This window comes from Chlorocebus sabaeus, chromosome 12 (genome assembly GCF_047675955.1).
Source record: "Chlorocebus sabaeus isolate Y175 chromosome 12, mChlSab1.0.hap1, whole genome shotgun sequence".
Taxonomy (NCBI): domain Eukaryota; kingdom Metazoa; phylum Chordata; class Mammalia; order Primates; family Cercopithecidae; genus Chlorocebus; species Chlorocebus sabaeus.
The window spans coordinates 109,808,243-109,820,318 of record NC_132915.1 but is presented as its reverse complement, the minus strand read 5'-3'; the positions used below and the strand labels follow the sequence as shown (position 1 = coordinate 109,820,318).

The 12,076-nt window shown below is 57.3% G+C and overlaps 1 protein-coding gene across 1 annotated transcript; it reads left to right on the top strand.

Annotated features, from left to right (window-relative positions):
- The first annotated feature begins 884 nt into the window (after positions 1-884).
- Positions 885-11,841, top strand: MYMK (myomaker, myoblast fusion factor). Its single transcript, XM_008005765.3, has 5 exons — positions 885-1,278; positions 5,665-5,779; positions 6,908-7,056; positions 10,293-10,409; positions 11,119-11,841. Exons 1-5 carry the CDS (start codon positions 1,144-1,146, stop codon positions 11,266-11,268), a joined length of 666 nt encoding a protein of 221 aa, XP_008003956.1. The 5' UTR covers positions 885-1,143; the 3' UTR covers positions 11,269-11,841.
- The last annotated feature ends 235 nt before the right edge of the window (positions 11,842-12,076 follow it).

Here is a 12,076-nt window from a genome sequence, read left to right as displayed (position 1 = left end):
CCCATCATTCCTTGGCCAGGGGATAGGGGGCACCCTGCCAGACAGCTCCCCCAAGACCTCTTACAACGAGGGAAGGTAATTTCCAGAAGGCCAGCCAAAGAGCTGTTGTCAATGGAAGACGGAAAAAACACCAAGAGGGCAAGCACCGGCCTGATGCTTGGAACACTAAAAGAGATGGTCCCGGTTGTTTACTTATAATGTGAAACAGTGTAACCAAGTAGAAAAGAATGTTAGTTTCATTAGTCTAGCCTCCACGGAAACCTGTGTGGGGCAAGAGCTGATGAGTGAGAAGTGTATGTGGGCTGGTAAGGTGGGAAATTTATCTACAAGGTCCTTTTAATGATTCGAATTGGCGAAATCTTGGGTTCTCTCACCTCAGGCCACCCATGGACACGTGACCCAAGCAGCAGCATCCACCAGGCTTCTCATTCTGTCGGGAGGACCAGGATGGAAAATGTCTGGAAGGCAGGGATTGTCCTATTGGGGACTTTTCCCCAAGGTTGTTGCCTCAGATAAAAGAAATATGGTCTCCTTGAATCCTTGAATTAACTCCTCCGGCCAAAGAAAGAAAGAAAGAGAGAGAGAGAGAGAGAGAAAGAGAAGGCCAGGTGCAGTGGCTCACACCTGCAATCCCAACATTTTGAGAGGCCAAGGTGGGCGGATCACCTGAGGTCAGGAGTTTGAGACCAGCCTGGCCAACGCAGTGAAATCCTGTCTCTACTAAAAATACAAAAATTAGCTGGGTGTGGTGGCGGGCACTTGTCATCCCAGCTACTCCAGAGGCTGAGGCAGGAGAATGGCATGAACCCGGGAGGCGGAGGTTGCAGTGAGCCGAGATCACACCACTGCACTCCAGCCTGGGCCACAGGGCGAGACTCCGTCTCAAAAAAAAGAAAAGAGAAAATCAGAGACAAGTGCTGGTCACGTGGCGTGTCAGCTGTCGGCCCTCTCCATGTGTTGCTTGACATGTGCACGCACATCCCCGCCTCCGTCCAGAGCATTTAAACCCTCTCGTGGGCGCTCCCCGTAGCTGCCATCAGAACCCTGCCCAAAGGGAGCTGGCCTTCCCCCTTCGTGCTCCTGTGCTGGGGACCCAGGGCACCAGCACGCACCCCACCCCAGCCAGTGCTTTCCTCCAGGCCTATGGGGACGCTGGTGGCCAAGCTACTCCTGCCCACCCTCAGCAGCCTGGCCTTCCTCCCCACTGTCAGCATCGCGGCCAAGAGGCGGTTCCACATGGAGGCCATGGTCTACCTCTTCACCCTGTTCTTCGTGGCGGTGAGTCTGGGGGCGGGGAGGAAGACCCGCACATGCCCCATCCTGGAGATAGAGGAGAGGCTGTTTGTCCACAGCATTCTTGTACTGAGTGATGGGCAGAAGTGATTTGAAAATGAAAGAGCAAGCCCAGGTGGGGTCTGGAGACTGAAGAGAGAGGACTAGGGGAGTCCCTTCCCCTCTCTGGACCTCAGTTTCCCCATCTGTGCCAGGAAGTTGCTCTGGGATCACTGCCTGTGTGAGACCAAGCCTGGGGTAGAGCAGGGCCATTGAGTTGAGGGTAAGCCCTTCCAGGGAGCCCCTTTTCTCAGCTGCTAATCAATGCCCCCACGGCTGCCCATGGGCCACCTCCGCTCCCTACCTCTCTTCCAGTTCTACCCACAGGCCACGATGCAGCAGAGGTGGATGGAGAAAGCCAGGCCTGGGAAGGGGTCTGTGGGGTTTAGGGAGTGTGAAGGCTGGGGTGAGTGAGTCTGATTTCCAGAATCCTGGAGCTGCCCTGGCTCAGGAGGGCCTGCTGGTCTCTCCCTCTTCTGGGGCCTACTTCTCTCTCTGTGGGTCCGTCTTTCTCTTTCTATTTATATGTCTGGCTGGCTGACTGTCTCCGCTGTCTGTCTCTCTCTCTCTCTCTCTCTCTCTCTCTCTCTCTCTCTCTCTCTCTCTGGCTCTCTCCTGCTCTCTGTTTCCTGGTACCTGTCATTGGGTGATTTTATCCATCTTTCGGTGGAGCGCCTGGAACCCCATCTGTCTTTGTTTCTGAGGTCCCTGTTTCTGGGACCCCTGTCTCCCCCGTCTTCTCTCTCTGGGTCTCTTTCACTCTGTGTTTCTCGTATTGGTTTTCTGTGTCAGTTTTCTGTTTCTCTTTTTTTCCTTTCTCCGTCTGTCTGGTTCTCTTTTGATTTCTGGAACTCGATTCCCATGGAATTCACTCTCTCTAAAGCTCTTGATCCCTCCCTCACTGGTTGTAGTCCCCTGACTCTCCGTGTGTCTCTCTGGTGTCTATCTACCTCTCCAACTTCTCTCTCTACATATATCTCTCCATCTATCTGTATATCTACCCATTCATCTACCTGTGATCTATTCATCTATTACCATCTCTCCATTCAGTCATCATTTGTGTGTCTCGGTACCCCCTGCCTTCCTGCCTCTGGGTCTTTCTGACTCCGCTAACATGCCCTCACTGCTGGACTCCTACAAGTGGTGCCCCACCTCTTGCTCTCCAGAAACCTTCGTTGCTCACCTTCCATCAGACCCCTCCTTCAATGACAGCCCAATCCCCAGCACGACACCTGCTCCGGGGAGGCAAGCATCCCACTAGCCTCCTTCTTGGGGCAGTGCTGGGCCCAACCTGTGAAAACTCCACCTCCTCTCCCCAGACAGCCTCCTTCTCCAGCAGCAGGGCCTCTGTGGGCAAGAATGCCAAGTGCATGTGAGTGCACACAGGCAGTCCTGAGCGGGTGAGGCCCGTGAGCTCCCACATGTGTTTGCAAGCGTGTATTCACATGTTATGCCTGCATCCTGAATTGGTCAAGACCAATTTTGCCTGCAATGGCAGAAGTTGAGTGTGTGTGCGTGGGCTGGGAGCAAGGCCTCCCCTCCAGTGTGTGCCGCTCTTAAGGGTGACAGTGGCCTGGGGCAGGCTGGGTCCGTTGTTGAACCAGATGCCCTGGAGCTTCTGACTCCACCTCAAGAGCCAGTGCCCAGGGTAGGGGACTGGGCGGGGCTCTGTGCACAGCATCTGATTCACCTCCCCCGTAAGCCCAGGATCTTGATTCCCGTTTGGCAGATGAAGAAACCGAATCCCAGAGAGGCAGAGTCACTTGTGCCACTGTGAGATCAAACTCTTCAGAGCTCCCGACTCGCCCAAATGCCACTGCATTCGCTCCTCTGGGACTCCAGCCTGGGCTAGGGCTAGGAAGCCTCTTGGACAGATGAGAGACCGAGGCCCAGAGCAGAGCCAGGATTTCTCTGCAGGTCCCAGGGCCTTAGCGCAGGGAGAAAAGCTGGGGTCTTATTCTCAAGACTCCTGTTAGACCTAGCCCAGCAAACCACAAGCACCCACCAGGCCACCCCTCCCTGCCTGGGCCTCGGCTGGCCCCACAGCTGCCTCTGCACTGGTCTCAAGGGCCCCACCCTACCCCACCCAGAGTGGCAGGGGCAGCTGCCTCTCGTGGCAAATGTCCTCCGGCCTCAAAGCCACACTCAGTCCCTCTCAAAGCTCTGCCGTCCGCATGGCGTCCCTTTCCTTCCAATCAGGCCCCTCCCATGACCATCTCCATCTCTGTGCCAGACGCCTTGCTGTGGGTGCAAACCCCACTGAGACGGTGTGCTCATCCCCATGCAACAGAGGAGGCTCCCCCTGCCAGCCACTCACCTGAGCTCCCACTGGGAGCATCTGTCAAGTCAAACACCCAAGCCTGAGCTCTGACCCACCGGGTCCCCAGGCATACCCACCCTGCCAGTGCCCCAGCTGGGCCAGGTCTGCCCCTGCACTGCAGGACGGCAGGGTGCCAAGCACCGCTCTGTTCCACCTCTTTGGGCAGGCAGTGCTGTCCTGAAGTTCATTTTCCCCACCTGTCAAACAGAGCTAAGTTCCCACCATCGGGAGGAGCCAAGGGCCTCGTGGCAGAGGCTCTGGGTCCCCAGGGTGAGCCAGCTCTGCTTCAGACTGCTCAGAGCCTGGCCTCCCCATCCCTGAACACACGCAGCAAACACTCTATGCTGGGAGCCGTCCCTGCAACTGGGACCAGACAGAGCCATTCCTGCTCCTGACGGGCCAAGGGAATCTCACAGTGAATGCCTTAATCACACGTGACGATCTGTGCTCCAGGGAGGTGCACAGACAACAGGTGATGGGGCTGGAGTGGGGGATGGGGGGGAGCCAGGAGAGGAGGAGAACAGCCTAGGGCCGGAGTCCTCCTCACTCCTGTCTCCCACAGAAGTGTAAGCACCTTGATCAGGCCCCTCTTGAAGCTTCCCTGTCCCCAAGATAAACAGTCATGCCCACCGCTGGTCACCCTCCTCTAGCCGCGTCTTTGCCAGTCTCACTTCAAGAAAGGTGCCACACACAGCTCAGCATACTCTTCTGGGTGAACCTGACAAGAACAGAGAGAAGCAGGACTGCCTCCTCCCTTGTTTTACATGCTGGATCTCTAGTAATGCGTCCTAGGTGCACCTTCCCTTTAGGCCGTGTACAATTGCCATTGGTAGGAGCACTCCACTTTGACCCCGACTTGCCCGCTCCCCAGATCACCCAGGGCCCCCGCTCCGTCTATGTCCCTGTCGCCTCCAGACACGGGCTGCTTTCCAGCACGCCTGCTCCTCCTGCTGAGCTGGGCTGACCAAGAGTCTCCCGTGCTGGTTCCCAAGCTTGTTTGTGCCAGTTGAACCTGTCAAAATAATTATGTCATGTAATTAAATATTACCTAAAATGATGAAATGCGAATGCAAAAGGAGAGAGAGTCGTTTTCCATAGAAAAGTCGTTGACTGCTTGGAAAACACTCCCTTATAAGCGTTTTGCTTTAAAAATGGCCATGAAAGTGGGTGTTGGGGAGGCGACTACGAGAGTGTAGGGCAGGGATGGACGCGCCTAGGGGACTGTGTTCAGCTTCTGCGAGGGGGTCTCCGAGATCTTCATCCACATTAAGGCAACAGAAACCAGGAGCTGCAGCCTGGCTTTCAATGTGGACCCTGCCAGCCGCAGCAGCGCCATGGGGAGTCCTGTTCAAAATGCACGTTTTTCTGTTCAACCCAGACCTCCTGAATCAGCAACTCTCAGGCAGGGCTCAGATACCTGTGTCTAAACCAGGCCTCAGGTGTTCCGACGCCCACTTGAGCCTGAGAACGCTGCTGCAGTGTAGACCAGTCATCAGAGGGGTAATGTGTGCAAGAAAATGCCCCAGGAGCCCCCGAAAAGCAAAGGAGCCCCCAGAGAGGCTCTGGCCTCACATCCAAAGATTGGCGAATGAACACGCTGCTTTGTGCTTCCAGGAAGCGCAGATGCTGAAGGTCCAGGGAGAGCCATGTAGGGTACTCCCCCGGAGACCGCCCCACCTAAGGGGGCTTCACCTGAGTGATCACTCAGTCTCCACCCAGTCCTGCCAGTGCAGATGAGCGAATTCTGCTGAGGTGACATTCAGTGAGCCCTTGGCACACCCCAGCCCCTGAACACCTCACTGGCATGAGCCAATTAATCCCCACAGCACCCTCTGCGGGAGTGCTCGGCAGTATCCCCATTTTTCAGATGGGGAGACTGAGGCACACAGTCATTAAGTGACACCCCGAAGTGACTTCTCACAGCCAGCACGTGGCCTGGCGCTCTGGGGGCCGTGGCTCGGGGACCAGTCCCGGCCTCTTTGTGCTGTGACCGCCTGTGGGTTTTCCGGCAGCTCCATCATGCCTGCAACGGACCCGGCTTGTCTGTGCTGTGCTTCATGCGACACGACATCCTGGAATACTTCAGCGTCTATGGAACAGCCCTGAGCATGTGGGTCTCGCTGATGGGTGAGTGGCCACCCCCTGCAGCCAAGCCTTGCGGACAAGGACCGGCTCCCCAGTGTCCCCACACCCAGCCCTCCAGCCCCTCAAACCAGCCCCGTCCCAGCCCTCCAGCCCCACTCACTCCCATCCCCAGAAACCTCTTCGCTTGTCTGGGTTTCAGGGTTGTGTTTAATCTATGAAAAAGAATATACACCTCTTAAATGCCTTGATGCCGATTTTTCTTATCCATTTAAAATGACTCATTTAGTAAAAGCTTGTTGTGACACATTTCAGCAGCAGAGGCAGACAAAGGAAAAACTGAAAGTGTTCCCTCCTGTCGCTCCTTCCCTGGGAGGACCGCTATTCACTGCTCAGGGAATTGGCCTCCCAGACTTTCATACAGACATCCACACACACAGGTGATATCCAGCCTGGGAGGCAGGACCGTTCATAAGCCCCCTGTTCCACCATGTTTTTTTCCACTTACTGTTGTCTGTGGCAAGGTCCCCGTGACCTGAAGGCTCCCTGCCATCCAACCAGGCCTGGGAGGGGCCTCGCTTCTTCCCGTGAATCTTAGTGTCTGTGTCCTGCGATCCCATGGGATAGATTCGATCCCATTCACTTTGCATAGTGATTATGGATTTTTAGTCACAGGGTCTCACTCTGCCACTCGGGCCGGAGTGCAGTGGCATGAACACAGCTCCCTGCAGCCTCGAACTCGCAAGCTCAAGCCATCCTCCCACCTCAGCCTCACAAGTAGTTGGGATGACAGGCATGCACCACGACACCCACCGAATTTTTTGTGGAAATGGGGTTCCCGCTCTGTTGCCCAGGCTGGTCTCGAACTCCTGGTCTCAGACGATCCTCCCGTCTCAGCCTCCCAAAGCACTGGGATTGTAGACCTGAACCACCACAACTAGCTGTGGTCTATTTATTAAAACAAAGTGCTGGGAGCACAATCCAAGCTGCTGTGTCCATGGGGGAAGCAGCAGGCTGCCTCAATGACCACGCTGGGCCTCAGGTTCTCGCTGGCTGAGGGGATGCCGAGAGAGGGCACCTACAGATTGCCTCCTGGGGGCTGGGGGGTGGGGGGCAGCCAGGAGGAGCAAGAGGGACCACTTACCTCCCCCAGTGTCTCCCTGACCCCTCCAGCACTGGCCGACTTCGATGAGCCCAAGAGGTCAACATTTGTGATGTTCGGCGTCCTGACCATTGCTGTGAGGATCTACCACGACCGCTGGGGCTACGGGGTGTACTCAGGCCCCATCGGCACAGCCATCCTCATCATTGCGGCAAAGTGGGTGCGTACTGTGTGAGCCTCGATGAACGGGGACCCAGGAGGCCCGTCACCTCTGCCCTGTCTGACTCCTCCTGCCTTGGATCTTCGTTTACCTCCTGCCTCATAGGCAAATGGGTAGATGCAGGAATTCAGTGAAAACACATAGAAAATGGCCATCAGGCTCCGGCTGTGCGGTGTGTGACTCTTGTCTGTACTCACCAGCTCCAGACTGAGCCGAAGTTACCCAACCTCTCACCTCCATGCCCATACCTGCAAAGCAGGTGTTGTCATTACAGCCCCCTGCCTGTCTCATGGGGTGGTTCAGGCACCTGAGGTCCTGGCATGCAGCCTGGCTTCCAGTGTGCTCCACACATAGGAGCTATTTATTATCACTCTCATCATCGCTCTTACTACAGCTGCTTTAGAGATGCAACATTAACTTGGAAAATGGCCTGGGGTAATCTGGGAAGACTTCCTGGAGGGAGTGAGCGTTGACTTGGCTCTAGCCAGGAGGGAGAGTGTGGTATGAGAGTGAGGAAGCCTGGGCCAGAGCTTCTAGCACAGACAGCCTCTTGCAGAGCAGCGAGGCTCAGGCACCCATGAGGCCCTCACACAGTCCTCAGTGCTCCCTGCTCCGTCTGTCCTATCAAAGCTCTCCTGGCTGAGGACCAAACCCCACTCAAACTCGCCCAAGCTAAAGAGGGATCCTAGGGCAGAATAGACCCGGGGCATCTCCTGGGACCCCAGAACAGGAGGGAGCTCACCTTTGCAGGGGTCTCGCAGACCTGGGGGGCCAGCAGGCTTCAGCCTGAGCCTGCCCTCCAGGCCTGCCGCAGCCCAGGTACCACCTGAACATCCGTCTGCTGCATTTCACCTCTTTGGATGCCACCTGAAGTCTCAGGGTCCCAGCTTCTAGTGCTATGAGAGGACCTGGCCTGGTCCAGCCCAGCCACACTGCCAGCCCCAGCCAGGACCACGGGGTACCCAGCAAGCCAGAGGGCAGCTGTCAGTGCAGGAGGGCCCACGGCTGTGAGGAGAGCAATCGAGTTCCGGCAGGCAGCTTGCAAAGCCTGTCCCAATCGTCCCCACAGCCAAGGAGCACAGAACTGATTTGCCATTTGGCCTATGAAGAAACTAAGGCATGGAGGCCTCAGCAACGTAACAGGACATCATGGCAGGGCAGTGGCTGGGCCAGGACTTGACTTTTTTTTTTTTTTTTTTTTTTTTGAGATGGAGTTTCTCTCTTGTCACCCAGGCTGGAGTGCAATGGTGCCAACTCCGCCTCCCAGGTTCAAGTGATTCTCCTGTCTCAGCCTCCTGAGTAGCTGGGATTACAGGCGCCCGCCATCATGCCCAGCTAAGTTTTATATTTTTAGTAGAGATGGGGTTTCACCATGTTGGCCCACCTGGTCCTGAACTCCTGACCTCAGGCGATCTGCCTGCCTTGGCCTCCCAAAGTGCTGGAATTACAGGCGTGAGCCACCGTGCCTGGCTGGACTTGACTTTTTGAGCAGGAGACAGAGGACCTGCTTTCTGTCTCCAACTTGAGGAAGCAGAGCTAACCCTGGGCTGACCAGAAGGCCCCTGGGAGTTGCCTGGCAGGGAGAGAGGGAGCGCTGGGCATCAGTGGCCTGGACCAAGGTGGGTGGCGGCAAGGAGCATGCTGGGGGCCTGGGTCCTGGCCACCCACCTCTCGCCTCCTTCTGCCCCCAAAGATTGCTCCTCCTGCTGGTCTTGGCCAGGTCTGAACTGGGCTGAACTGTGATTGGCCAGAAGAGAATTCGCTGGTGGGTTTCCCACCAAGAGCTGTGAGACTGGCAAGGCCCTCAGACTGCAGATCCGGCCACAGGAGCCCAAGATGGGCCGCCCACCTCCCTGCATCTGGGACTCAAATTGCTGTTTTCTAGACCATTTATTGTGGAGTTTATTTTAGATTTTCAAGGGCAATTGTTTCCTGGAATGATGGTGGATTTTTCTCCCTGAGCCTCGTCCCCTCTTGGGAGGGGTAGAGCAACGACAGTCCTGCAGGAAGAAGGAGGGAGGGTTGGGTGATGGTGCCCTTTCAATAGTGCCAGGCCCGCTGCGTGACCTGAGGCAGGCGCCTCCCTTCTCCCTGGTGTTACCACTGCAGGACCGGCCCGAGGTGGGCTGGCAGCCCTGGTCACTGCAGCCAGGGTCACACGGTCCAGCTGTCTTCACGCTACTGCGCGACTGCAGGTGCCCAATTCCTTGTTGGCAATGGAATTCCAGAAAACGGAAAGCCGGGCATCAATTCATCATTCACTGGGTGGCAAAACCTGACCTGACCCAGCATAAGGCTCTTCGTGCTCTTTGCATAGGCCACTCAGCAATGGGTGCAGTTAGGGGGTGCTGCCCCTACCCCCAGGGGCTTGTGCCACACACTGTGTGTCTGACAGTTTATCCCACTGAAATCTAAAGCCGCCTGAGTGTACCCCATGGGCCTGGCCCCACTCTGAGGCCGCCAACACCCAACCCTCCCTCCTTCCTCCCCCACAAGGCTGTCATTCCCCAGCCCCTCCCAAGAGGGGACCAGGCTCAGGGAGAAAAATCCACCCTCATTCCAGGAAAAAACTGCCCTTGAAAATCCCAAATAGACTCCACGTGAAGTGGCCTAGAAAACACAAGGCGCGTCCCAGGGATGTGGCCCCACCCTTCCCACATCTTCCTCGGAATGCATACCCCTCTCTAAGCGGAAACGGCCACGTGAGCCTTCCTAAGCACGGGGACCTGAGAAGCGGTGCTGGCCAAGTGTGTCTAATGAGGACTGAGATAGGTCCTTTAACTAGGAAAGCAAACTATGCTTGTCCGTGGCTCAGAGACCACCACAAGTGCTACTCCCATGGGCCACACCGGGCTGGCAGGTCCAGTACCTTCCGTGGTAAGCAATCATGGAGTCTAGTCCCCCTGGGGCTCCCCTCTGGCGGAGAGGAGACATGCAAGGGTGGCGTTGTCACATCCCAAAGAGGCAGGAGGGCAGCGGGGTCCTCACGGGGCACATGGCCCAGAGGCTCCCTTCCCAGTCATCCATTGTGGGGTCTCTGCTGGGTCCCACCGTGAAGGGCCCGGTCCAGCAGAAGCCATCTGAGGCTGGGTGCGGCAGGAGGCTCCTGAGGCGCCTCTCCTGCCGGGAGGGGGCTGGGGTGAACCTGTGCAGGGCCGGCTCTCGGGCTGGTTTGGGAAGGGGCGTTCCTGAGTGCTGTGACCTGAAAGCTTTGCTGTGGCCTCCTGTCCCCGCAGCTGCAGAAGATGAAGGAGAAGAAGGGCCTGTACCCAGACAAGAGCGTCTACACCCAGCAGATAGGCCCCGGCCTCTGCTTCGGGGCGCTGGCCCTGATGCTACGCTTCTTCTTCGAGGTACCAAGCCCAGCGGGGAGGTGTCCTGTGCCCCAGAGCCCACTCGGCGTGGCTCTGCTCAGCTGGGAAACCAGGGCTGTGCCCACGTTGGGGGGACTCTGACTGCCCCAGGCCAAAGTCAGGCATTAGTCCCTGCTCACTAACCCCTCCCAGGGCTATGTTGGGGGCACTGCCGTCCCCGGCACCACCAGCACCATGGCCTGTGTGGACCTGGAGGTCACAGAGAGACCAAAGCTGGCAGCCTACAGAAAACTGGCATCTCAGATGGCAGCACAGCCTGAGAGAGGCCTGGGGCAGGTGCCTGACACCTGGAGGAGGGAGGGAGGGAGGGGAGGAGACAGGGAAGGAAGGAGGGAGAAAGTGGAGAAGGGAGGGAGGAGCAGGGGAAGAGGGATAAGGAGAGAAAAGAGGGGAGATGCAGGAAGGGAGGGAGGGTAGGAAGGAGAGAAGGATGGAGGAAGAGAAGGACAGCAGAGAGAAGGGATGGGGAGGAAGGAAGGAGTGCAGCCTGGAGAATGGCACAGGCCCTCACTGCTCTGGGGTTAGGTGGAGAGAAAGGCCACCGTGAGCGCGACTGTGGGGGAGGATTCCTGCAGGTGTCCCAGTGCCCAGGAAGAGGCGTGGGCCTTGAGGGGCTCGGCTGGGTCTTGCAGAGGGAGGAGCCTCGGGGAGGGGCTGAGGCCCCAGACTGACCGCCTGCCCCCCACAGGACTGGGACTACACCTATGTCCACAGCTTCTACCACTGTGCCCTGGCCATGTCCTTTGTTCTGCTGCTGCCCAAGGTCAACAAGAAGGCTGGAGCCCCGGGGGCCCCGGCCAAGCTGGACTGCTCCACCCTGTGCTGTGCTTGCGTCTGATGCTGCGCCCAGCCCGGCTCTGAGCCCCTGCCCTCCCCAGCTCACGCTTGGCCAGAGTCCCAGACAGTTTCTCCTCCTGCAGCTCCTGCTGTCCTTCCCTGCCCCGGAGCATCCAGGAGAAACATCTCTTGCATACCCTGAGAGGCCCCCGGGGGTCCGTGAAGGGCCCATCACGCTGCACTAAATGCTTCTTAAGAACCCGCTTCTTCCGTTGTGACGGGGTGCACAGCAGCAGGACCAAGCTGGAAAGATAAGAATGTTCTCTTCCCAGGCCTTGTCACGACCCATTGGCGTGTCTGGTGGAGCCCTAGGCCTGGCGTCTGCCCACCCCACTGCTGGCCAGCGGCCCAGGAGTCCCAGCTGGGTGCCAGCCATGACGGGGGGGGCTCCCGTGTCTTCAGTTTTCTCCTGGGAACTGCTATCACCACCTCTGTCCTGTGTCCTCAGGCTCCGAGCAACCCCATTTAGGAAGCTGGGGCCAGCTGGATCCCTGGCCCAGGCCAGTCTGGCCCCATCCCTTCCGCTGGGTCCCTGAATCAAGCCGTTTTCATAATTATAACCAATAAGAAGTGCCTCAATGTATCAACCTCACTGTGTCCCAGACACTTTATATACGTCCTAACCCTTAAAACAAGACTCAGCCAAGCGTCATCCCACCCCCACCAAAAGCTTGTTCAGGGCCCGGAGCGGGGGCTGCCTCTCTAGAGTGGGTGGTGTGGGAGGTGTGAGCACCGCTTCTGGTCCTCAGCACCCACATGCTGCTTTTAGCCCTGCGTGCCGTCCCCAGCGTGGAAAGGTGATGGGTTTG

Bases quoted from the DNA above. Each gene is read 5' to 3' on its own strand.
- MYMK (XM_008005765.3), top strand. From the start codon at position 1,144: ATGGGGACGCTGGTGGCCAAGCTACTCCTGCCCACCCTCAGCAGCCTG. The intron at 1,279-5,664 runs GTGAGTCTGGGG...GTTTTCCGGCAG, and splicing joins TCACCCTGTTCTTCGTGGCG to CTCCATCATGCCTGCAACGG. The intron at 5,780-6,907 runs GTGAGTGGCCAC...TGACCCCTCCAG, and splicing joins CATGTGGGTCTCGCTGATGG to CACTGGCCGACTTCGATGAG.